The sequence below is a fragment of the Falco cherrug genome, chromosome 4, assembly GCF_023634085.1.
Source record: "Falco cherrug isolate bFalChe1 chromosome 4, bFalChe1.pri, whole genome shotgun sequence".
NCBI classification, from domain to species: domain Eukaryota; kingdom Metazoa; phylum Chordata; class Aves; order Falconiformes; family Falconidae; genus Falco; species Falco cherrug.
The window spans coordinates 82,267,824-82,295,588 of NC_073700.1; the positions used below are offsets into that span (position 1 = coordinate 82,267,824).

Below are 27,765 nucleotides of genomic sequence, written 5' to 3' on the forward strand. Positions count from 1 at the left end.
TAAGTCCAGAGAATAAGAAAGAAAGGAAGAAGGGCAGCCCCATCCCACCCTCACACGAGGTCGTGTGATGGGGTAAGCTCCTGGCTCAGGACAGGGTGTGGTGAAGCACATTCCCTGGCTCCACACAGCACTGTCTTTCTCTCCAGTTCCCTTCAACCTTCCATTATCTTTCCGCCAAGGAAGACAGAGACACTTCAGCACTGTGCTGGGATCATGCAAATACCCAGCTCATGGCAGGAAAGGGACAGATACAGGAATGTCCCCTTAAGTCACTTCTGGTATAAACATGTAAATTTATTTAAAGTCCATATTCACTTATAAAACTCAGTATATACACAAAGCAACAGAAGACAATCTGAATACATGGTTTAGAAAAAGAGTTTGGACAGGATACAGTTGAAGCCTGTGTTTATACTTGCAGTAATTATAACAATAGTTTCTACCTTATCGTGAGTTCAAAATGTGAAGTATTGAATTTGCTAAAAATAAAAAATAGAGTGGAATGTCAGTATGAGTCTGAAAATAAGTCAGTTTAAAGGATTTGGATAAGAACAAATTAAATATTTTATTTATAGGACCAAAGACAAAAATAATTACTGGCTGTGGATTCAAATCCAAGATAGAACTTTTACTGAAACTGTAATAACACTGTTTTCCAACAAGTAAAAAATGTCATTGGAAATACTGATGTTAAAATTCTTAACAAGCATGAAATGATTTTGAAACAAGCATAAAAAACTGGAATGGATAAAGAAATACGAACTTTTTTTCATCACTATAAACTATGTAAAGGTGAACCATTTAAAAATTCTCATTAACTTTTGCTGGGCCGGGAGTCTATCCCTAATGAAGACTCACTTGATTTTCCTGAAAGAAGTCATCTTTCTTCTGTTACTGATTCTCCCTGACCTAAGTTCAGCTTCCATTAGCAGTTTCTTGTACCTTTCATATTCACAGACATTTGTACAGGTGAAAAGTCAGGTTTTATTAGGAAGAAAGCTTAAAGCTACTTTGCTGAAAATAACTGCAAATTTTAACAGGAACATTTTCCTTCACTTTTATGAAGAAGTGAACTACACAACTTAACTTAAAAATGAGTTACAGAACCTGAACCCAAGATCTTTTCCCCTTCACAACAGCTACACACGCCTGTCAGAAGCTTCATTTCCACAACCTATTTCAGCAGTGGAAGCAGTACAGCAGAGAACAACCAGAATGAATTAAGGACTTTACTAGCTTTTCAAGACTAATTTTTCACATTGAAAAGAGGTAAAGGATGAAAGGTAAGCCACAGATTGTTGGGAAACTGAGACTACAGTGAAATAAATCCCAGCTCAAGAGTAAAGAAAAAGCAGATGCAAACTTACACGTGAAAACACTGGGCGCTAAAGGCAGCCAAGGCAGAGCGAGGTGCCCTGCGGAGTGCAACACCAAGTGCAGCGAGCAGAGGACCTCTAGCTCAAAAAGGGAGCCAGAGAAGTGTGGAGGTCAGAAATATGGCATCAGGCAAACAACAGCGGACACAACGGACACCACAGACCTAGAAGAGCTTCCTGGACTCTTTCAAATTTCCTCTGTCCCTGTGAAACTGGCTTTCTTTAAGTAGTTTCCAAGGGCCTGCAATTCATTTCTTGGCTAGGCAAGCTCACTTTCACTGCGCACAGTGATCTGAGGTTTGTTTGAATTCCTGCTGTGTGGAAATCTACTGTACTTTCTAGCAGGTGTGAGAACACTGAGGCTCCTTCAGTTGCAGCTCATTTCCACTTACTAACTACTTTATCTCCGTGGATGAAGCAGAAGTGAGTTTTGTGTTTCCTGGCAGTCTGCTGCTTCAAAGAACCTAATAGTGATTTGTTTATTTCAGAGGAAATGGAGACCAGTCAGTGATGACAGATTTATTGGTTAAATGGACATCACAAAAAAATGTTCATGCAGTACAGGCTGGCTCTAACCACACTATGAGAACTCAGAGTAAAGGGTGATATGCATTCCAGAAATCCAGTCCTATTTAATCCACTCCACTTTAATCTGTACATTTATATAGCACCCTTCACACAATTTCCGAGAGCTCTGTAGAGAAATGTAATAACCACTGTACTGAAAAATATCCAGGTATATCGACAGCCTACATTTAGACTGGAAAACACAGCAGAAGGAGCCAGACTGTTGCGTATCTCCTGGCAATGAGTCAGTCAGGGACAGGCAAGAAACAACTGGGTGTCCAATCTCTTCCAATTACATCTCAGGACAGAAGAGAATTTCTTAGTTCTGGAGAGACAATTCACAATATGGCAATTCACGACAGCTCCCGGTGGAGGACAATTTTACATCAGAGCAATAAAACATGAAAATCGATATGAAACTTGGGTGAGACCCAATATAAATTGTGCAATATGGCTGATCAAACTCAGTCCAACCAGAGGAAAAGGCACAGGGTTTTCAGAAGTTGGTAGGTTTGCAACATGTGAAGGTTTACTCAGAGAACTGTGTGGTCTCAGTGTGAAAAATAAATAAATAAAAACATTCTAGAGCAAGACACTATCAAATTTATGTTGCTACCGTCTTCAAATGCTAACTGGATGTGATAACTGCATCTATCAAAGAAGGTAAAAGAGATTTATGGATAACATATAGCAACCTGTGTTGAAAATTGCAGCTAACCTGACAACTGCCCATTTTCTGTAAGGGTGAGGAACATTGATCAAGGCAAGCACTGAGATCGAGCCAGTCAGCAGGGCATTCCATTTGATCTGGATTCAATTTCAGAAAAATGTCTGGCTGAGGTCGTGCATCAGCCAAATAAACACACCATTTGGAAAGAAGCTGGAATATTTGAGGCAGAGAAATATATCTGTACATCACCTCTATACATATGGTTGGCTAAAGCACATCTGCCAATAATTGGCTCAAAAAAATCATCAAAATGATAAAAAAGCCTCCATTTAAGACGATAAAATAAAAAGTGTTATTTATTCTTTGGTGCCACATACCTGCCCAAAAATACGTTGATGGGTAATTCACCCAGCATTTAGTAACTAGAATCATCACTGCATTTTGAAGTTTGGTGTGACATCCTGAATGGTTTAGCTCTGTTTATACATAAGGAACTGTAAGCTAGTTTTGCCCATTTTACAGGCCTAAGATCTGAAGTATGGAATAACTACAGCACTGTGTAAAGATTATTGAAATTACTCTGAAGGAAATGAAAGTAGTGGGCCTACACAGGGACTCCTATAGGGAGTACAGTCAGGGTGTTTTGCCCAAAATAGTATACTTGCTTCCCAGCAGGGGCAGTTTGCCTGGCAAAACCATGATGCTGACCCATATATGCTAACTTCCAGCCCCAGAGACTGTTTGGGTGGCTCTGGGCAATGTTCTAGCAGACAGAAGTCTATGGCAGAGCTGGAAACTCAACTTTTTTCTCCTGGATTTCTGTCCCATGTCTTATTTCAAAGCCACCCATCTTCTCTACTTTTGGGATGCAGGGTGTCATGGTGGCTTATCTATTAAAATTTGGTCTTAAAGTCTTTTAAGCCTACTAATAGTCCCCTCCTTTTAGCAATTTTATCTAAATTTTAAGAACTCGTCATCCAAGAATGAAGTCCAAAGGTGCTTTTGAATCAAATGCAACATTTTATACAGCCCACAGCACAACAGAAGTTGAAATGGTATTTTTACTGTGTTTGTATTTGTGTGTGAGAGTGTATGTGGTGTGTATACAGAACTTAGGTAAAATCAAGAGCTAATCTTTCCTATCCTTCTTTTAACTATAAGAAGACACACTAGATGCCTTGTTTGATCTTGATTTAACCCAATCCTGCAATTACTTATATTATGATGATCTGTATATTAGCAAGTTTAAAGTACAAGCACAATGATTTGCAAGTGTCCTATTCACTAGCCTCATTCAAGACATTTTCTAGGACTGGGAGCTTACTTTAGGAGAAAGTGCACAGCCCTGGTTTCTTTAAAATATTTTACATTTTACATGATTTCCAGCCTAAAGCAAACAAAATTATATGAATATACTGCATTTTAAGAGTCCGTACACTGGTTGAACTCCTTGAAAATGTATTACCGAAGCATTAGATGCAGAGAAGTCCCCAGTAAAAAAGCAACATGAGGGACGTATTTGTAAAACTCAGGACACGCTGAAGGGGCTGCAGCCCTGCAATATTAACAATAGATCTCTTAACTATAAGCAAATGCTTGAAGGATATAGATGAGGGACAATTCTGGAATAAAATGTTTACAGTTAAAGTTCTACAGCCAGGAAGAGATAGGCTAAAGCCTAAAAGCTGCCTCAACACAAAAGGATCGGCTTTCAAGAAAGCTGCACACCCAACTGTTACCATTTAGGCACCTAAATGAAGAACAATGGGGGCTGCTGGGTTCTGAGCTCTTTCAAGCATCTGGTCCAAATTCTTTCCTTCCATATGAATCAAAACAAATGTTTAGGCTACCAACTTTCCATTGCCCTTTCAGTTTAATGCCAGCTTTTCTAGCTTTTAAATTCCTTAGTATAATAAGATGAATAAAACACTAACTTAGCAAACTGCCCAGTTAGGGACTATTTGCAATATTTTCTTTTTTATTACTAGCAGACATGAAGTTTGTATAAAGTCATTGTAAAAATATATCTTTCAAAACAGTATCTTTTGGAACAAGATTTTTTGGTTTAATACATTTTAAAAAATATGAATCCATCTTACTTGGCCATCAAAAAGTGATCACAGATGAACTTACAGATTTGAAGACAGAGCAGACTGAAAATCAGCATAAAACAAAACACAGTAGCAGAAACAGTCAGAAAATTACCAAGTAAATTATATAAGAAAACAGAAGGGAGATCACATCATGATGTGGAAGTAGAACATATGCCGATGCGTGCTGTACCACACCATGCTAAGGGAAGCTTTAAGGCTACGTAATTCCTGCTGCTCAGGACAATGATGTCCATCCTACAGTGGTGCAAAACCTGATACAGGAGCTGCAATGCTCTGCAAGACTCCAGGATACATCATTGCGCCTGGACTCTGATACATCCTAAGATGGTTGAAAGCTGTGCTAAGTAGTCATAAGTCTTTGTATTTAAATGTTAGAGGGTATCTACTGAGACAGACAGGCAAATATAACTAGGTGGTAGTGCCCCTGGGAGAGTAAAGGTCCATTCCCAGTCCTCTTCCCACTATGGGAAAACCCATTCTGCAGAAATGTGCCAATTCAAACATTTTAATAAAGTCTCTACTTAAGAACACAGAAATTTTGCAGGCTTATCACAATGAATACTGAAACATTCAACACTTTCAAGAAGGTTCATGGATAAGTAGACACCACTGGACAAAAGTAAAAAAATAACTGGATATCTCATTTTAGTTTTACAACACACATAGCAGCAAAGGAAAAAGCAACTAGTAAAAACATAAAACCACGGATGGAAATCTGTGGGTTTTTCTGACTTGAATGAAAGAAAGCTGCTTCAAGAAGCACATAAACAGAGTTAGCAGGAAACATCTTTACTAATTTACATGAGCTAATTTAATAAAATATGGGAGACAGAAAGAAACATACAGTCCATTTTCAGCTTTTCCTATACCTAACGACCTTTCTTCTCATTAGTTTTTCTTTTCCAAACTCTGTTCAGGTTTATGTTTCTACTGCTTTATGATTCTTGCATAAATTATTTTCTAAAAGTGATACTATCCTAAACAGCCATTATGTCAAAGTTACCTTTGATCTTCAGCTGTAGAAAGAGTTTTCCTTAAGGAAATAAAATAAAGAAATTTGGAATGAAATGATTTGAAGATAAGAACAAAGACTTATCCCCAAATTATCTAATCCTGTGTATAAGTATGCATGATAATTGCCTTCTAAAGCTGGATGACGAAGAGAAGGGATAAATTACTTAGGAGTGCAGTAGAGCTTGAGACAAGGTTCAGAAAAAGAAAGGTCAGAGTATATTAAGAGTATCAGGCCAAAATTCCTGCAAATGAGATTTATTACACCATGGAGTCTGTTCCCTGAGACTGCTACTGAAGGCATGCTATTTTTTAAAGTCCAAATGGGCATTTAATAAATGAGTACCACACTCACAAACCATATACATAACCTGTTTTGTCATACCAAACTGAAAGAAATCAGCCCATACTCAAGCCTTTTAGTCATCACTACTTCACTCCATCTGTCACTCATCTGATAAAAGAATATAAATATGGATTGCTGTTTGGTGGGTGGTATCTTTTTTCCCTGTAAATAGGATAAGATTCATTCAGGTAAATTACGTGTGACTTTTTTAGTAAAGTGTTTTGGTTTGTTTTAAAGTTGCACTGTGTTTTCTGCCCTTCCAATCATTCCTAGGTTCGCATAGCTAGATAGCAATGTAAATAATTATCTTATAATTATTTCGCTCAGGGGGGTTGTTCAACCACCATCCACTGTGCCATCTGATCGTCATCCACATTCATTACACTGGAAATAAAGGCATCGCTACTGGACAGTGCAGTCTGTAGTGCCTGTCCTTTTTGAAGACAGAGAAATCTTAGCCTGGCATAAAGTAGCATGGAGAAGAGATGGGAAGAGAAGGGAAGAGTGATTTTCTCCGCTTTGTGAAGGTTGGAAGTGAAGTGAGAAGGGTAGTGATGAAAGTCGATATGACTATGACAAAAAAAGCTTTCAGCTATGACAGTTTTGCAGCATTTCCTGAAGGGGGGCAGCCTCTTGATCCTTTTTAATATCCTTATTAGTCTCCAGTTCAAGAAGCGTGTGTGGGGACATGTTTAACTCCCATTGAAGTCAATGGTTCTTAAGCATATGCTCAAATTTTTTCACAAATCAGGACTTTAATCTGTTCCTTATGTACATTTAGGATTACAGAGAAGTCTTCTGTTTTTGAAGTTGCTGGAAACATCAGCTTGCTGATGGGAGGTGGGGGAAGGGAGCAGGACTCCATCACTTTCAGAAGTTTGTAACTTTCTTGTTTATTTTTTTTTCTAATTTTGACCAGAAATATATCTGTTCACCTATTTTTTAAATCTTCTCAAATACTGTCTATTAGATTCTAATGTGTGCTGCAGAAATGTGAGTTACTAACACAACACGCTTTTAAGTTTTCATTAGTTATAAAGTCACAAGTACTAAGGTTAGTGTCTGGTTCCTCCCTCCTTCCTCTATAAAGTTGATAGAACTCTTACCAAAACCCAGAGATTTATTCCTAGCAAAGGGAAAGAAGAGTTGAGACAAAAGCTGTAAAACTGTCTCCGTCTTACACTGCAAATGCACCTCAATTCTGGCATTTAGTGCTTTTGGCTATTTCAGTCCTGGAACAGAACCCTCTTCACTGAGCCTGAAGGTTGTGCCAAACTGTATGGTGATTTTTGTGATATGGAAAAAAGCCCACTGGAGACTAGCCGGAAAGCAGCCAATCCTGTGATCTGATCCTCATGTGAATTTATGTCTCCAGAGTTCAGATTTAATATCTTCTGTAATTTTACCATGAACTCTATTTGCTGATACTACGCTGAAAAACTCTAGATACTTGAAAATAACTGCAAAATTGCCAAGTCCAAGTGCTCAGAATGTATCAGCAAGGCTCCTGTACTTTTCTTTTCTCTCCCTGCCTGCAGCTCCCTCATCCTCTCCAAACTGTTTTTAAAATATGTTCAGGAATGACATAGCACAGCATAACCCAGTGCTGGTCCAGTCAAATCAAGTGGACTATCCAGGTCCCTATCTGCCCTTATTTTAGATTTGATACACACATGCACACACACACACTTGCACACACACCAAATGTATGTTCATGGCTATTATATCAATGATATGGAATCACAAACAAATATTTTACTGTTTTCAAAATTCTTACAGAAAACTAGAGTGAAAGGACAAATTGCCAATGCTATTTAAAGAGTTTACAGGCCCCTTCAAAATGAGACTTTACTTTCCTTGAAGCACATTCCTTCTGGCACGAGTAATTATTACCTAAAGTCTTGGAATTAAGAGTGCCTCTTAAGAATGTTAGATTCATATTTTTTTCACCAATTTGGGTTAGTTTCCAGTACTCCCTTTTTACACAAGGGTCTGCTCAACACTGGGTATATCACTTGTATTAAATATTAACCATCAGCACTGTTATGTCTGGGTTGTGCTGGATTTCCACTATAGCTGTGTACAGAATCTGCTCTGTGGTGCACGCCCTTATGAAGTTAAGACCTCAAGAAGACGAGAGCACATGAAACATATTTTTTTTTCTCTTTTCTTTTCTCCCGTTTACTCTCAGCCTTGCACACTTTTCTGACACACCATAAATGCATACAAAAGCCATAACTGACTGACAGGTACCAAAAGTAAGTTCACAGTAAACAGTTGATGGTTTGAAGCCATTGGGATAATGACAGAATATTGCTTCTGGATGTTTCCTGCATGTACATGAGCCATACCAAAGGCAGAGAAGAGTGTGAATAGAAAAAGGACACCCTTCAGACAACACGGATTAAACACTGAGGTAGATAAGAAACCGGATCCAAAACACTGGCTGAGCAGCAGTTTGGCAATGCCTTACAGGGTAATAAGTTTAATTCTGAGAGGATAAGCTGGAACCAGAACGATTCTGGGAAGGGAATTTCAAAAGAGTTTGATTGAACGGTAGGATCATTTAATCAGTTTTGGTTTTGGCAAGGTTCAGAAAGGAGCCAAGAGAGGGCCAGGGTAGGGAAAGAGGATTTGATGTCTGCTAAGTGGTTTTAAAGTCAAATATTTGCAAAACAGTCTGAAAACATGTTGGAGAGAAAATCTGATAAAAGCAACATGCAAACTCTCATGGCAAAATATGACCTTCTAAACCATAGCTCTCACCCTGAGGAGAACAAGCAGCAGCCCATGGCCTTGTACTGGCAAAACCAAGGACAAAGCTGTTTTGGCCCTGTAAAAAGATGCTTTGTGCTTCCCCAAGGTCTCTTTTGTGAGCATTATTTTCCTATGTCTGTGCATTCCTGCCCTGGAAGCAAAGGAAATGCTGTCTGCTTTTATGAAGAAACTTGAAATTAACTGCATAAAGCTAGCTCTTAGGCTTTATGCAGGGCCAAGATACATGAGACATTAAATGGCATGGCAGTGAAGGTACAAAGGCTGATTAGTGAGATTTTTGTGCTTCTTGTGCAACATGCTACACATCCCCTGGACTTGCTTCCATTCCCAAACTTGCAGAAGGACTCTTCCAGAAGTATTTAGGGAACACATACCCCCAGCAAATAACTTCTGATCTAGTAAGGGTCCACGTAGGGTCATGTGAATACCTCAGATAAGAGCAGTTACTTCCTGCTTTTCTAGCTTGGTGTGGATTTCACCTCTGCCTTTTTTAGTAAGACTCTGCTGATACATTAACAAGGTCCTTTTAATTAATAGACCAGCAATAACATGTAGCCAGACTCCACTATATGGGTAGCATCAAGCTTTCAATTTATCCACATAATCAAGTCAGCCACATGTTTCAAGGTTAAAATGGATGCAGCTTTTAGTTCGTGTATGTGTGAATTAAGACTATCAATTAGCTGTGGAAGCATGCTTGAAAAACACAAAGCAAGCCAGAGTCTTCATAAATAATATTTTTATGGTATCTACCCATATGTTGTGGAACAACAAACACTTCTTAGCCGCACACCATCAAGCTGAAGGAATCAATGACTGACTAGCAACTGACACGCCTGTGCTTAACTTTTTCAACATCATACTGCTAATTTCAAGCGAATTACACACTGTAACCTAAGTTTTGACAGGATGGGAGCATCAGTGTACAGACTGGCAAAGCACTGAGTTACTTTTGCAGGAGGGAAAGAAACAGCTTTCCCAAGAACTTTGAAGGACTGGGTCATTCTGTAAGTTATATTTCACCAAACACACTTCAAAAAGGCTGGACACATTCAGCTACTGTACTTGAAACACACAATCTGTATCCAAAAAACAGTGTTTGTTTTGGTGTCATGTCTGGCAAAGCTCTCCCGATATGTTTGCAAATACAAAAATATTAAATCTCTGATACTTCTCATGCCAGCAGACTACAAATTCAACTGGCACCTTCTGTGCATGCCTAAACTTCAGTTTGGAACCAGTGACATAAAGATAGCTTTATAGTGTTTGAATACTGTTAGAGTTCTGCACATACTCTCACATTAAAGCAGTAAAGATGTTTGACTTGTAAAGTTGTAGCAATGTATCAACGTGTAAAAAGCAAAGGGGTCAGAATGAGCAGAGAAAAAAAATTAAAATGCAAAGTTAAACCAAAGCTACAGGAAAGTTTGGCAGCATATTTCTTCATAATGTAAACCAATCCAAAATATTTGCAGCCTTGTCTCCAGCTTTTTCTCCTTGTGTATTCACATCATTTTTTTTATTTATAATTTATGTTGTTCTATTCACTACTTTTAATATTAATATATTGTTTCATAAAAACAAGTAATACAGGCAAAATAGTCACTCTTTTTATTGGTCCAATAATATAATCTATTAGAAAATCATGTAAATTAAGAGTGGTAATAATACAAGAGAAGATAGTGCTGCAGATTCAAGATGCCTTATGGATAACTGCTAATGAAGCCTCCTATTTTTATCTGACTCTGCTCCACTGATCGATAACTGTTTCATCTTGCATTGCCTACCAATTAGACTAACATTACCTAAAAGTACTGTTTTATGTAGCAGATCACTGTAGTTCTTAAGATATTGTAGGTAAACATCTAATGGAAATCTGATTAAAGTGTGGTATTCTTGTTTTGCAATAAAGTGTTCATTCTGCAAGGATAAATAGAAATTGAAAGGATATACAGGCATACATTCCTTCAGAAATGGACTTGTGTAAAAAAAAAGAGGGAGGGAGAGGGATCCAGGAGTGAGACCATTAGTGTGTATTGTCCTAATGTCCTCAGGAACGCAAAGACTTAGCATACAGCTGAGGCTTGAGGTTATTGTGGTACTCCCAAAAAAAAAAGAATATAAAAAGAATTTAGAAAAAAAAGCAAAAAAAAAAAAAAAAAAAGCTTTATGCTGCTACATCACTTCTGAGTCAATCAAATCAGTAATTCCAAAGTGCAGAGGACTTGCAAGATTCTCAGTTCTCCCTAAGCCATCTGTAAGGCAAGTAAGAGTTGTGGACTTTTACTAGGCTTTAAAGTCTAGTTCAGAAAATACCAGTTTGAAAGGAGTGAAGATGCCTTACCCCCCCTTTAGACTGCTGTTTTCTTCTGGCAGAAAATACTGTCTGGAATTCTAAGCACAAAGCTTTACAATGCATCTTTGAGCAGTTGATGGCTGCCCAGGCTTCCATTCACACCATTTTTACCAGCTCAGTGTACCAAAGCGTTTCAAAATATGCTTTTGTATAGTTTATCAAGAGATCTGACTTCAGTTCTTTCTCCTTCACTAAACTAACTGATATTTTTATGAATTTAGGAGGCATCTAGTCACTGTTCCTACCATTCTTTTTATGGTAATAAGCACATTTTAACAAGTAGGCTTTGCTTGTCCACATACCCTGTAAGGATGGGGTCTGCAGCATTCTGGTGTTCTGCACCAGCTGGAAGAAAATAAAAGGCTTGAAAAACTACTGAGACCTGTGTGCCTGAGGAGACTCACTCACCCTGTAAAAACATCCCCTTTCAAAGAAGCCCCCATGCACATTCAGGGTACACTGCGTACTTCTATAACATGCCATTTTTTGCTGGGCAGGTAGAAAACCCCATGGTTCATTCAACTCTCTTCAGAGTTATGTTGTCAGTCCACATATGTCCAACAGATTTTTTAGAATCTATTTTTAGAACGACCAAAGTGGGAAACAGTTTTTTCCGCTTGGTAAATTTAAGTGACTAATGCCCCCAGTTCATCAATGTGTAAACATACACTTAACTTCAGGTGTATTTGTATCAAAGTTATCTGACTAATTCTGCTGTGAAGTCCTGGCTCCACTCAATAGTTAGTTTTGACTTAAGCAAACCCAAGAATTCATTCATCTCCCAACATACAAAATTAAATGTATGCTGGCATCATCATGGGACCACAGTCTAAGAATTAAAACCCACAACGGTGTCAGAGGCTACTGAAGTGCATCTAACGCAGTTTATGTAAGGCAGCATTTGTTCAGGCTCACTTGCTAAAAATAAAAAAAAAACTTATTAGAGATCTGAGAGCATGCAGAAGGAAAGCTTTTAAAAGCCTGCAGTAATCTGTTTCAGTTTTAGTTTTTCATATCCTATTTGCTATAAAATAATGTTCAATCAACCAATTTTTCTCTAGTTCAAGAGGCAGCTTCATAAAAAGAGAGGAGAGAGAGCAAGAAAGAGAGAGAGGAACAGAAAGAAAGTAGGAGAGAAAAGAAGACCGAGAAAGCCAGAGAGAGAGAGAAAGAAAAGAAAGAAAAGAAAGAAAAGAAAGAAAAGAAGAAAGAAAAGAAAGAAAAGAAAGAAAGAAAGATCACTTGGCTTCCAGTTAGGGTTTCATAATCCACTGGATTTTATTGGTTTAGTAGAACTATGCCTTTCCATCATAAATGAAAGATGTGACTCATTCCTTTGAGACTTGATTCTTCTGCTGTTTTGTCAATTATTTTGTTTCATTAGTTAAAAAGAAAGATAAAAGGAAATTTAGGTTCAAATACAAAATAACCTTTCCTTCAAATGACCATTAAGTTTTCATGTCTGTTTTCTTCTGTTTATGTATTTTAAGGGCCCCTTTTCCCATTACTGCAAGGTTTATTCATCACAGGTAACTTTCAAAGTACGGTTCAGACTGCTTTTTTTTCTTTGTATCGAGCAAGAAGCTCCAGTGATTTTAAACTGCATGGTACTGAATGATTACATTCATCATTAAACAACAAAATATTCAGTAGCCAATTTCCAAATGTGACTTCTGATTTTTCTTTTGATGTATAATCACATGCCTATTTAGTAATATGCACAACTTCCACTCAAGTAACCTACCGCCAAAACTATTTGTAAAATTAACATTCCATATGGAAAATAAACTCATGTTACAAATAGGCGGTATGTTACTGTCTTCTGTAGGTCCAAGATCTCAAAATGAAGGACATCCTCCCTAATTTACAATGAATATTACATCTTTAATATCATTGATGTTAACAAGCAGAATTTTAAGAGCCCAAGTTGTCTATTTATAACACTAGTAGAAGACTTCAAAAGAAACTTTTCATGTATGACAATGAACTGTCTACTACTATATCCCATTATATTAATGATTTTTTTGCCCACTCTGCATCACTTAGTGAATGCTAGGATACAGTAATGTAACTCTGCATTAGCAATATTACAGATTAATACATAAAATTAGAAGTTATGGAATAACATCAGTGTGATTTACATTTTTGTCTATTAAAATATTATTGTAAATGGATATGGTTTAGGTAAACTTATCAAAGGACACAGACTTTGTAATACATATTCATAAATAACAAGGACAACAAATGCTAGAAAACTAAGACCAAGGGCAGCAGTGTTTTTTTAAACAAGCATTCTTTTGCTGTGTTTGCCGCTGGAAGCATGCAAGACAGCGCAGCACAAAAAACATGAGCTCTAGCATGGCTAACTGGTCTATCTCCTTCTCACAAGCTAAGCTACATTCACAGTTAAGAACAGACATCTTAAAATCTGGTACTACAAAAAATCAGTGGGAGCTTTGTCATCAGTATCTTCCAGGTGAAACTTCCCTTAGAATGTGTGTTTATAAACTTTAGTAACTTTTTTTATTCAAACACTTAAGCCTAGATTGTGTGCATCCAACACAATTACACCAGGCTATTTTTCAATTGAAACTTTCATGAAATATAACGGAAAAGCAGTTACCCAGCCATCAAAGACCCCAGACACTCACCCGAGAAGTCAAACGCCTTCTTGCTGCATACACCTATGCAGCCACACAAACTCATGCTGGTAAAGGTGATGCGATTGCCTGGCTGAGAAGTGGGAGGAAGGCTCTTTGCTGCGGGGTGGCTGCACACTGTCTCGCTCCTACTCTGCCACCAGCAGTGCTTGAGAAATGGTGATGCAGATCTGTGAGTCTTTAAAGCCTACTACGAAAAGCACGCCTGCACACACATTCACACAAAGCTTTTCATTTAATAAAAACTTACAGTACTTTACAAATGGAAGGAAAGCTCTGCTGTAGCCATTGTATGGGTTGAGGAAACAGATATAAAAGGACAGGACACAAGTTTGAGATAGATCATAAGGCTGGGTTAAGTGCCCAGCTGTGCACTGATGTAATGAAGTGGCCTCAAGCACTGTTTATCAAACTTCTCTAAACCCACACTATCTTAGTTAGAAACCTTATTAGCGACATATGCAAGTATTTATATTTAAAAAATATGACTTTCCTTTCACAGCCTTTCAAGTTGCATTCTTAAGTGTATTAGAACAAGGACACAGGATAACATAGCAAAAATAAGGATTGAACCCAACCCCACCATAACTACATTTTACTGATGGATTTAAATTTTTCTCATTCTAGCAATGAAACCAGACTTCTTTCTTTTTCTTTCCAGAGACTGGGAAAACTGCTCGGTAGAATACATTTTGCTACTGAAACATGCTACAGCAAACATTCATGCTGCTGTGTAATATTGTATTTGCTGAAAGCAATAATCCAGATTATTAGCAGACAGCAGCAAAGATAATGTTGTCACCTTCCCTTGAATTTCAAGACACAGAGCTCAATCCTGCTCTTGAGGATTTCAGAGATACAGCATATGAAGTCATCATGTCACTAAAGAATGAGTATTTCCAAACGGCAAACTATATGCAGATGAACAGGCTCATTAAAAAAGCACTTAATAAATAATTAGCAAGTCTAAAACGGGCAACAAGTCTGATAAAAAAAATCCAGAATCTGGTTACTTACTGTGCAAAATACTAGAGAAGTTATTCTAGATATGTTAGGACAAATTTTATCCTAGGATGCTAAGACCAATGAAATTAAAATTAAATTTATATATATAATGCTGAATTGGCAATGCTCAAATAAGCAGGCAACCCTAACATTTTACCCATCAATATATGCAAGAATTATGAAGCATTTCTCTTTCCCTACCATGCAACAGCAGTTTAAAAATCCTGAAATGTAACTACAACTATAATTTTTTGAAAAGTTTTTGTGACATTTTCTCCAGATATTGCCAGAATATGTGGATCTTTAAGCCCCACGTGTCCGTATCTCCTTCTACATTTGGTTCTAGTACAACACCTCATAGACATCCAGACCCCTTGGTGACTTTGCTTTGAAGACTGGGATCCCTGATAGTGCTTAATACAAAATAATACCAGAATAACATGCAATTACATTTCTGTGCTGAAGATTTAAAACAGAGTAATACAATTAAACTCTAATGGCTTAAAAAACCTTGAGCACTCCAATAGTTACACTAGAGTCAATAGACCTTCTCACAAAAACATTTGTGCTCCTGTCTGGATTGGGACGGCAGGTTGGGGGGGGGTGTGTGTGTGTGAGTGTAAATCCTACTGAATTATATGTATAAACAGACAGAAATACATAATTAGAGGCCATACTTATTTCTGTCTACACAAAATTACTCTTTGGCTATGGGCAAAGAATTCTGAAACTGTATTAGTAAAATAGTGTTTAAAAATTTTGCAGTCCTAGAAAAGTTCCTGATTGTGTTTCCTGAGAGCAAAAGTGAACATACTGCAAATTTGCAACTATTAAACAATCCAGCAAGCAGCCTGTTAGCCAACATTTGCTAAGCAATCACCCTTAAAAGTTTTCTCCTAGAAGTATGATCATTATTCACTGGATTTTGAACTTGTTTCATTTCTGAAATCTACAGAGGTGTTTTGTTGTTGTTGATGGGGTTTTTTAATGGTAAGTGATGCTTTGACACTGCTTACCAAACAAATTAACTCTTTCCAGAAAAACTATGCTTTATCATGTATTTTTTCTTGCTTCCGTTTACAACCACGCTGAAAAGCACAGACATATTGATGAATCAGTTACACAGTTCTTTTTGACTACAAGTGTGCAGCTCATTTTTCTTCATGATGTGTTTCAGAAACCAATCAGAAGTCCTCAAAACCCATGATTTCACAGTATTTATAATCATTTATCAAAATGACCTGCTTTTTAGAAACCATTTCAAACAAGTACATATGATTTATGATATATAGATCTGTTTAAAATAAATGCCCTGGAGATGTAACTTTTTACTGCTTGCATGCTGAGAATAGGTAGGTTGTAAAAGATGTTAAAACACTGGAAAAAAAAAGTATTGTTTTCTTTCCATTTGATTTCTTAGTGAACAAAAACCAGCAGAACAGCTATTGAAACACTGGATTCCTGAATTGTTTTTGTAGGTTTAACAGCAGTGTTTCTGTATTATACTATTGTAAATAGAGTCAAAAATATGAATAGTTGTTATTACCTGCTAGCCTTTCCTTGGAAATCTGCACCATATAAAAACATTTTTCCATGTCAAACTTTAAAAAATAAAAATAAAAATGAAAATAAAAATTAAAAAAGGTTTCTCATGCCTGGGGACATGTGTTTAATTACATTAAACTTTAACTGGAATCAAATTTGCTTATAACTTGCATTTATCTATCGCAATTAAATGTTTGAATAGCTATAGTGCTTAGAAGAACTCCATCAACAGTACTCAGCCTCCCCCTGGTCTTTTCAGCATAGTGCAGATATTTTTTTTGCCATAGGATTTTAGGCTTCCGTAGGGCTACCGGATTCACTTTCTTTTTGTATTTCTTAGTAAACCAAGATTACACTTCCTATATAGGCATTGGTATGCTTTTCTCCTGACTGAAGTTTTAAGAAAACTTGGACTTAAGTGAGCCAACTTAGACAACCGCAGTAGTAATTTTGCATTTGATATGTTCCGCATCATCTCAGAGCGAAAACCTACTTTATAAAACCCAGAAATAAAATGGCCCTAAAAGTTACAGGCAAGTAATGAGAAGAGGAGGCATTAGAAAAATCCAAAGTATTCCATATAGAACAACTCGTACCACAAAGCAACAAAGCACTCCAAGAATATGTTTTTTATACACTCAGCATGGTTTTCATCCGCACCTCATTAGCACACAGATAATTCTGACCATTAGTGCACTTTAAAATCAGCAATTTTATTTGTAACCTAGACTCAAATTTAGTATCGTCTTTTTACTCCTACATCCTTGACACATGCAGAGCTGAGTTACAAAGGCAAGGATGCAGATGCCATTATTCACTGCAAAATGTTAACATCTAAAGATTTGTGTGCATCACTTCTCAACTCACAGGCTAGTTTACTGACCCACTTCTGGGCCTACGCAGGTTGGAAGGAATGTTCTGAAGATAATGAGAGAGCAACTACAAAACCTGGAGACGCGGACAGCTGTAGCAGGCAGGGGTTGATGACTAGAGTAAGCAGTATTTCCCAGTCCTTTACAACCAGAACAGTGGACAATTTCACCCTGTTCTGTAGCAGCCTATCCAATATCTTCAAAGGGAACTTCCCAAACTGCTTAAACCTGGGTTAGGGCAAAAGAAAACTGTAAGTCAGACAGCTTATAAAACTACCATGAAAGCACATTTCACCTTGCTTTCTCAATCCCAAACAAAAGCGTAACAGAGCAGACTGCAAAATGTTTCTATCCTCCCATTCCCCTGCAATATGTTAATTCCAGGGGAAACAAGCTAGCACAGGGACAAACACACAGTTCCTATTGTCCAAAATTTTGCTCGCCCTCTGGATTTTTGTTTATAATTTTTAAAAATTACACTCCCGCCATCGTAACAAATAAGTAAAATGGGGAATCTCTGGTGGTCAATTTTCAGAGTATCTTTATGGCTGAGCAACAGTTACTAGTTGGGGAGATAAATGACACAAGGAATGCTCACGTTTTACTTTCTTTGAACGATCTGTATACTCAGCTTTACGAATCAACGTTCCTGATCTTAAACATCCAGCAATAAAAGCAGAGTAGTGCAAGAAAGGGGTAGCCTAAGGTTAATTCAGCTCTGAAATGCAGAACAGATTCAGTGCTCAAGAAAACACTAACATTCTGTGGCTTTAAGTGATATGCTTAAAAAGAGGAAACATATCTGTAAATAAGCAAGAACATCAATAATTGTCTCAGAATGCTGGCACGGAAACTTAAAACAGTCTCTCTTCACTTCTTAGTTATTTACTATTAAGACTTTATACAAATGCTTACTGAAATAGATCCAAGTGTGATGAATATGTCTCGCAAAAGTGAGGAAGGCGTGGATTAAATTCTTTCAAGTACAGTAATTTGTTTTAAAAAAACAGCTTAATGAGAAATAAAGGGGGTGATTTTTAATCAAACGAGGGGCAATTATGGATGACAAATACAGAAATGCAGCGACTTAAAAATAGTTCTTGCTGCCATACATTAGAAGGGCATTAAATATCCAGCACCAGAGCTCAGGCTTCATAAAGGGGTGGGGTTAAATGTTCAGTCCAAAACTCAGGCTTTCCCTGAAGAAAAACCAAAGATACAGCAGCTAAACAGTTGCTGTCGTCAAAAGATGCCCGTTTTCAGTTTGATAGATCCACGATTGTGTGAACAGCCATAATATTTTTTTCTTAGGGAAAGGGAGGAGGAAATAGTTACCTGCCTTTATCTTCAGAAAGTCTTAGAAAGTGAGATTCGGAGTAGAGCACAAGAAAAGCCTAACCATGGCTAAAGGCTCCGAACCCTTGTCCCCAAATCCAGTGGAAGACGCCAGTCACTTTGAGGCTAAGGTTTGGGACTTTCCCTCCTGGTGGTTTTTTTGTTTGCTTTGCAAAATGATATAAACAGAAAGCGATGCAGATACTTCCCTGACAGTGAGAGGGACCAATTTCCTTTCTTTCTTCAGCTTTAGATCGACTGACAAATACAGTAAGTCCTTACACCCGCAGGCATCCAGTTATGTTCCCAGCCGTAACGAGGACTCAAATTTTAGCGTTTCTCATACACCTCACAAAACCAGAGATTTCCTTTTATCTCATAAAATGTAATGAAGATGCAACAATAGATTTTGCCACCATTTTTAACTAAATACGGGTTTTAATCTTGGAAGAGTTATCAGCCCGCAGACCAGCTACGTAAGATTAAATTCAGTTAAACCCATTCTGAATTACTTGTAAACGTTTCTTAATGTATCGGACAACAAAGAAAATGATGATATCCTTGAGGGCTGTTTTTTAAAATAGTTTCTGTTGCTTACCACTTTACCAAGTTCACAACGTTTCAAGTGAAGAGGTCATGGTTTCACTTGTGAACTTCATAAATATCTGGAATAACCTTTCACTTTCTCTTCCTCAACAACAAACAATTTGGTGCGCTTGCTCTTGTGTTTCCAAACCGCTGAGCCCTCTCTTTCTCAGGTGCCTCCTGCCTGCCTCGCTATGTTTTTGATGACACCACCACCCCCCCCCCCCCCGGTTTACGTGTGCCCTAAGGGAAGTGCCATCTGTCGCGCTGCCTCCGCCGCGTGGCTTTTGTCAGAGCGGGGCTGTGACAGGCTTTGCCGTTTTAGAAAGCGGAGATTTATGTCAAGCTGTTTTTTTGCGTGCTCAGTGATGCCAAATCATCGCCCTGGAATGACTGCGAGTCTACAGTAGTTTTTCTGCTCGTCTTGAAGCAAGAACTGCAGCGATTTTAAAAGGCAGGCAGCTCCTTCCCTCCCCCCGCCCCCGCCACCAGCAAACTGAGGTGCGGTGGCTTTCCGAAACCCCTGTCCGCGCCCGGCCGCTTTCCAGGCTCCCCCTTTTGCCCCTTCCCCGCGGAGGATCTGATGCAGGCGCCCCCAGATGATACGGGGCAGCAGCAAGGCACCGGCTCCTCTCCCGAATCCCACTTCCAAGGCAGCTTCCAAGCGTTGTGCAATCGCCTGGGAACCGCAGGCAGCTCCGCGGCGGAGGGGCGGAGGGGATGGAGCGCGCTATATTCCGAATTTTGAAGCGGAGGTGGCGTGTCGGGCCGGGGGGAGGGGGACGCGGGGCCAGATGCGAAAATCCTCACCTAAACTGGGAACGTTTCGCTCCCTGCCCGTAGGAAACTCTCCCCCCGCCGCCACCACCTTCATTTCATGCTCTATCACGTGCTGGATTTTGACTTTTCGCTCGCCCCCCCCCCCCCCCCGCAGCCCTAATCAAGCTCGCCCCGGTGATGGAGAGCCCGAGAGCGCGCCGAGGAAGGAGCGCCCCGGCGGCCCGGTGTCCGCGGGCGGCGGCTTCACGGCGGCGGCCGGGGCCAGCCGAGCCCAGCCGAGCCCAGCCGAGCCGCGGCGGGGGACCCGGGCCCAGCAGCGCAGCTCCCCCCGGCACCCCCCGCCCGGGGGTCCCGCCCCGCAGGGGAAAGCGTGAGCCGTTACCTGAGCTGTCGCTTTTCCTTTTGCCGGACCTCTTCTCTGTTTCCACCGGGGACAGAGCCTGCCTGCCATAGTCCCCAGGCGCACACGCTGCCCCCGTGGGGGTGTTAGTGCCCAGGCTGGAAGAGTTTGAACACAGGACGGGGGGGCTGCTGCCCAGCTCCGGGGGTCCTCCTGAGTCGGGCTGAAGGCAGAGGCTGTGCCTGGCCGCGGCGGGAGGAGACGACATCTGAGGAATGTGCCAGTTCGTCTGCAAAGCCTGGTGCTGCTGTTGCTGGTGGTGGTGGTGGTGGTGGTGGTGATGGTGGTGGTGCCCCCTATGATGCTGGCTGGCAAACATGCCCTCCTCATTGGGGTATCCCGCTATTATGCAAGAGGAAGAAGAAGAAGACAGATCAGGGTAGGACATGTGGTCAGATCTTCCATGCAGGGCAAGAGAAGACTGGGAGAAAGGATGCAAGCTCTGCGCAGTGGCATGGGGGCTGCGCAGGCAGCCAAAGAGTGTGTGATCCATGGCATGCAAGTCTCAGGTTCCAGGCAGGAGAGTTTAGGAAAGATCCAACTTCACCACCCTTTGTCAACTTTCACTGTAAACAGATCGGGGTTGGGATTTTTTTTTCCAAAACGGCAACGACAGACTTTGCAGCAGGCAGCTGAGCTCAGATAATCCAGGTCTTTAGCCCTAGTGGCCAGTCTCCGCTGCATAAACACTCGGACCTAGATGAGCCTTTCTCAGAGCTGCTCAGATGTCAAGAAGTGGGAGAGGTTGAAGCCAATAGAAGGTGGTCCCAGAGAACTGCTCGAAGGGGGAAACGGCTCCGAGAGGTTATAAATACAGTAGTGTGTAATGTGAGCTGGGGGCTGGCTTAGCAACACAGCACTGACCACATGCAAACTCCCTCCAAAACGCCAGCGCCGTCCCCGCGCCCAGCCGCTCCGTCAGCGGGCGGTAGCGCTGCGCGCCCGCGCCCCGGGCGCCCGCGGCAGCGGAGGGGGGGCGGCTCCGCGGGGGCGCAGCCCGCCTCTCCCTGCCCCCGGGCGGGTCGCGGGAGCGCGCCTCCCCGCCGCGGCGACCGGCGGGGCTGCCCCGGGGCCCGCAAGGCCGCACGCGCCCCCCGGGGCGGATCGGGGGGGGGGGGGGGGGGGGGGGGCGGGGGAAGGGCGGGTGCCGGCCGTGCCCCCGCGGCCGCCCCGTCGGGGCCGGCGAGGCCCGCTCGGGGTGCCGCCGACCCCCGAGGAGCGGGCAGTGGAGCGCAATAAAGACGTGAGGCGAAATCGCGGGGCTCACTCCGGGGTGGCGGGCGGGGGTGCGGGGGCTGCGGGGGCTGCGGCCTCCCCGTTCCCCGCGGGCCGGAGGGCGCTCGGCAGCGCCTCACCTGCGCGCCCAGGTGTGCGGGCGCAGCGCGCAGGCGGCCACGGCGGCCGGCCGCCGCCACCCCCCGCGCCGAGCAGCGCCGTGCGGGTGCGGGGCATTCCCCCGCTCCGCTGCCCCGCGACCCCGCTCCCGGGGCGAGCCGCAGCGCTGCCCCCGCTCCCCGCACGCCCCGCACGCCGTGCCCCCTGCACCGGGGGCTTGGCTCTGCAAGGCTACGGCCGGCGCTCACCGGGCGATCCCGTCCGGCCGCAGAAAGACAAGTTCCCCTTCCTGCCCCCTGCCCCTTCAAAAGGAGAAGTCTCATGATTTTTATTCCCTATATCTTCATCTTCTTCGTTGCGGTCTTTAGCGGCTCAAGAGGGACGACCCAGAGAGCTTGGCTTTTTTTTTTTTAATCTTTTTTTTTTTTTTTTTTCTTTTAACATGAGTCTAGCGGAATTAAGAGCAGTCACGAAGGCGGCTGTGAACTGGTCTAAATTAGGGTAACGCACTTATTGATCACCGACCAAAGAGGTGCCCGCTGCGGAAATGTTTTGTTTCTCATTCCTTAGTCCACGCTGTACCTTCCTCCTCCTCCTCCCCCCCAAATCAGAATTAAAAAAAAATAAAAAATAAAAAAAAGATTAATAAAACAAAACGAAAAGGAAAACCATCGCGCTCCTGCAAGTTAAGTCTAAAATTTTAGGTCCATGTGTGAAAGATAAAATGAATTTCAATTGCTATTGGAAAAAAATCAGCAATTGTATGAGATTTGCAAGAGCTAGTTTCTTAAACGGAAATTGAGTCCTATTTTGTGGGAAATTAGTTTTGCAGACTTTCTGAAAAAAAAAAAATCTAAAACTTTTGTTCAGCAGCTGCTCCGCTTTTCCCTGCAGTTTCAGACTGAGCTGGAACCTGCAGCAGTCTTTCGACGGTAAGATTTTCCCCCCTTTTCTGACATCTAATGCTTTTTAAAAATTGTCTTTAGATTTAACTGTAACAATGCGGTCTTTAAAAAGAGAGTGGCGTCCAAAGCAGAAGTTGCTGCCTCTGTGCACTGTTCAAAACTTGATATTTCTTCGGAATAAAGGAAATATACAGTTACAACACTGATGAAATATTTTGTGCTTTTCATTGTGTTTATCGTTTCAATATGTGCTCTAATATTGGAAGAGAGGAGTACAAAGAAAACTCAATGGCTGAACCCCTCTTGGGTTAGCTCACTCGCCGGGCTGCGAGCGCAGGGGTGGTGCTGGTGTCCCCCAGGCACGGGCAGTGCCACGAAGCAGCGGCTGCGGGGCGCTTACCGGCCGCGGCGGCCCCGCCGGCCCCGGCCCGTCTCCCCGCCGGCGGCGGCCCGAGGGCCGGCGGGGGCGGGCGGCGGGGCCGGGCGCGGGCGGCCCCAGGTGGGAGCGCGGCGAGCGGCAGGGTGGCCCCCCCGGCGGCCCGCACCGCTCCCCGCCGCGGCCGTCCAACCTGCTGCTGTCAGCCCGCCCGGCCCGGCCCCGGGGCCAGGCGCCGTCGGGGGGGCCGGGGCCGGGGGCAGGCGTGCCAGGACCCCTCCTGCAAGGGCCGCCGCCGCAGCCCGGACAGCGCCGCAGCTGCGAAGGGGCCGGGGAAGTCCCAAGCCGAGCCGGTGCAAAAGTGCCTTTTTTTTTTTTTTTAATTCTAGGGGATGGCCGCACAGGATTTCGCGCACAGGATAAAAAAAGTGAAATAAGCGAAGCACAATGAAGAAAGTGAGAGGGTGCGAGGGGGAGGGAGAAAGATTAGGTTTCCAAGAGAAATAAGAGACGGAGCCAAATAGCACTTTTTAGGGAGAGGTAGGAGAGGCTCCAAAAGGTGAAGAAGAAAAAAAAAGGAAGGAAGAAAAAAAACCCAAACCTAACCCGAAGAAGAACGCAATAGCCAAGTTATAACGGCACAGCTAAGTGTTTGCCATTAGCTTCATTATCAAACTTCAATATTCGGGTCTGTGCTTCCTTCGGCTCCTGAGCCCCCTAATAAGTTCACAAGTCCTACATCAAGTGTTCTTATTACTTCTTTAATAAAAGGTTTCAATCACGTAATAATTGAAAATACAAATCTCTATAGAGCTTTATGCTTTCATTTTAAACTATATAAGGAGAATGCAAATACAGGCAACTAATGTTAAGGCAAATAAATAACTTCAAACGCCTACTGAATTGATTCAAAAAGTTTCTGTGCAGAGTTATCAAATAACTGTGGCTATATGATACCATCCTTAGTAAAAATTTATAACCTTTCAGTTAAAGAAAGCTTCAGTGCAAAGCTTCTCTGAAATAATTAGCAAAGAAACTGTAAGCAGTTACTACCTCTCAATATTACTGATTGAATTTTTGTTTGTATTGTATCTTTTCAGAATGTGCTTTTGACCTACATGTGGTACAAAAGCATAACTTAAATCAATGCCAGCAAGTTTGCCCAAAGCTTATAACATCAAGTGAAAAAATCGAATGTTTTAAATATATGAAAACAGTAAACCATTTAACTCATAAAAACATCTGGAGCCAACACAGTTTGGAACATCATTTATATTTTCGTGTATGGTCTAATATTGCCATTTGCTTTGTTTTTTGGTTGTGGTGGTGGTTGGGTTTTATTTTTTTTTAACTTATGATTTATGGGGAAAGAGTTCATATAAAATTGACCTGAATGAACCGGTGTACAATTCCTCCTCTTCAGGACTTTTGTAGTCTTGCTCATTTTTTTTTATGTTGGATGCTAAAAGAACCACCTTCCTGAATATTTATCAGAATGTAAGTAGGATTCTTGAAAAGTTCTTTCTAGTGTGTGGTTTGTGTATTTGAAATGTGTATAACAGTAAAAACAGACAGCTAGTCATACTTGGGGACCACCATTCCAGTGGTATAAACTGTCATAACTTTGTGTAGGTCAGCAAAGAGATGGCAATTTTACGCCATTTAAGAACCTTCTTCTTACTGTCAAAGCGAAAGCTTACAGATAAGAATTCAGTTTATTTTAGCCAAAGATTTTATTGTACTCAAGAGCCTACCAAAGCAAGAGGACGAGGTTTTATTCTACTGTAATTATGATCAGTTCGTATTTTTCCATGGCAATTTGGTGAAGGCAGGCATCATTATTTAACCTTAGAGTCAATCCAGATTCACAACAGATGTATGTTTATTTTCAGCCTTTTCTTTTTTTCCCTAAATTTTGCCTGTTTAACTCCCATAGAAGCAATATAATTCGTTTCTCTTGATACCTGTGCTGCAATAGAAACCCTCAGATATAAGCAATAATAAAGCCTGGGGATTATGCATCATTTCAGAGATGCTTGAATGCCTTAACTGAAAATCCTTGCACAGAAAATGAGTAATTTGTTGACTGACTTGTAAAAAATACTGAATCCCTGACTAGTTAAGGAGGCTGATAATCACATTTACCACTCATAAACCTACGGTGTACCAGTATCTTCACTGCACTTTGCCATGGAAACATTTTTTCTAAGAAATTGCACTACCACAATGCGTACCACATAACTTTAACATTGCATTACTGTGGCTTACTTCCATTTCACTCTTTTTAACGTTTACATGTGCCATGGTTTAACACTTATCAGACATGATTTTTGCTTTAAAGACTACAACGTATCTATAAAAACTTTAAGCCTGAATCCATATTTTCAGCTACTTCTTCTGTATACATATGGATTCTGTTCTAATTTTCTTGATCTCCAAGTATTACAAATTTTAAAGCTATGCCAGAAATTTAGTATATTACATAAAAGTTGTGCTGAACTATGAGGCCCTCACTGAAAATGATTTACAAGTTTGCATTACATCATTAAAAGTTACTTGAATTGCCAGCCCACTCTAACCAGTAAAATATCTTATGCTTCCTATTTGATTTAAATAAATTGATGAAATATTAAAATGGTTAATGTACTTGAGGCTTCACACCTGAACTATGGTGTTTCAAGAATGCTTTTAGAGTTTAAGCTATGGGAAGATTGCATTCCATGTTAGATACTCAAAAGTCCAAGAACAAGGTCTCTTCAAAACTTTGGTGTGTGTTTGTTTTAAACAATTTATTTGCAAACTGAACCATCTTGCACAATACTATTTGTTTCCCAATCTGCATATTATATTGCAATTTAACAATTGTTTCATTCTTTCTAGTATTATCTCCACTTAAGAATACTGAACTAAAAAAAACCCGTTATGACGAGCCTTGTAGGGTTTATATACTTTAATAATACGTATTTTTCATTTGTATTTAGAAATGTATTCAAAGTGCATGTGCAGGCAAGTCAATGATGCCTGAAAAATATGTTTTCCATTTCATTTTCTCCAGATCTTAACAGTTAGACACGACACTCAGACCATTCTCCTATTAAAATTACTAATCACAGAGGGGGAAAAAGCTTTTTTATTATTATTTGTATTTTTACATATTATTCATATTATTATTTGATACTATTTGCATGGTGGATTTTGATCTGTCTGTGTATTCGAAAGACATTTTACCAGAGTCTCCATTGAAAGTACAGACACGGTTGTGCCATGAAGAAAGGCAAAGTGTACTTTCAGCACTCTGTATTTTTAACAATGATTTTTTTCTTACTGTGCTGCACAGTTATCATTTTGCTGATTATGCTTCAAGCTTTAGTCTCCCAGAATAAAAAATACAGATGATTCGAGTCTTTGTGCAATAAATATTTTACACTATGACTTATACCCCTTTACTGGGTAAATATGCAGTACGCTTACCAAAGATCGAAATAAGAGAAAAAATCCCTACCCTTACCTGAAATACTTATTGTCCTCTAGCTGATATTTCCAAGCCCTTGCAGGACTAGCAGCAGGGGGCATATTTCATAATTCTGCCTCCATCAGGGTACATTAGGACAGTGATAAGTTACTAATCTTCATCACCTCTTTTGCACATTAATAAGTAAAATACTATTCACAATGTGTATTCCTAGTACTTTCTGATTTTCTCTGCTCTGGAGGGAGAAAAAGACACATGCATATATATAGGCACCAAGAATAAATAATTACAAAATATCTGGGTTTTAATAGCTGCTGGGATTATGTCACTTACTTTGCAGGTGTGTTTGCTTATGATTTATAGTGTGATGAGCTCTAGACTTGGAGCAGAAACCCCTAACTAGCTAGTAGTCAGAACAGAAAGATATTCACTGCCCTGAAGAGCTCAGGCTCTATTCATCTCACCAGTTTCACATGGGAGTACTCTTGTGTTTTTACAGAGTCCTGTTTGCGTTCATGGCAATCTGCTTGACTAGAAGCATTTGCAGGATTGGAACCTTAATTAATAATAGCTGTAAGAAACAAAGAGCTAAAAATTACATGCACTTTTTTTATGCATAGCTGCATCATGCCCCTCAAAGCCTAATATCAGATAACACTAACAGATACTGCATAGGAGAAACTGAATACAAAGTAACAATTGTTTGAAAGTATCATTTTTAGATTAAGTTGGGGTTTTTTTTCAGATGCAGATATTATGGCTTGTGAAAGAATGAGAAAAGAAAACAAACAAACAAACAAACAACCCCAGGTTGTCCCTAAAAAATACATGCCAAGAGCTAAGTTTGGAGAGATATCACCAAAAGACAAAATCCTGTCTGTCTCCAAGATTCTAATTAGGGAAACTATTTTAAGTTTATTGGCATCAATGACACTACTGATGTTAAAAAAAAAAAAAAATTGGCAAGTGCTTAACTATTTTGAAGAAAGGTCCAAGTGGCATGCCTTAAGGAGACTGACACCTTCTAAAACCAGATTTGCATAAACTCTTTTTTTTGTTTTATTTCCCTAAAATAGAATGTAGCTTTATTGCTGAGCTGTGGATATATTGCACTACTTCTTGAAATGAACCTTTCCGAGATATTTATGTTTGTTATGCTTTATTAGGCATCACACTTGCATGTCTTTTGATACAATGCAGATAGATCTCAGGGTGGGTTCAATAAAGTGTTCCAGTAAGGAGGGACTGTCTTTGAGGTACTTTTACAACATCTAAGT

At 40.6% G+C, this 27,765-nt stretch overlaps 1 protein-coding gene across 1 annotated transcript in view; it reads right to left on the reverse strand.

Moving 5' to 3' along the window:
- MEOX2 (mesenchyme homeobox 2) overlaps positions 1–21,201 on the reverse strand; it is a 55,701-nt gene extending 34,500 nt beyond the window's left edge. Inside the window, exon 1 of the mRNA XM_005445111.3 lies at positions 20,383–21,201. Within this exon, the coding sequence (XP_005445168.1) occupies positions 20,383–20,893 (511 nt within the window). The 5' untranslated portion in view covers positions 20,894–21,201. The remainder of the gene's footprint in view (positions 1–20,382) is intronic.
- Between the last annotated feature and the right edge of the window lie 6,564 nt (positions 21,202–27,765).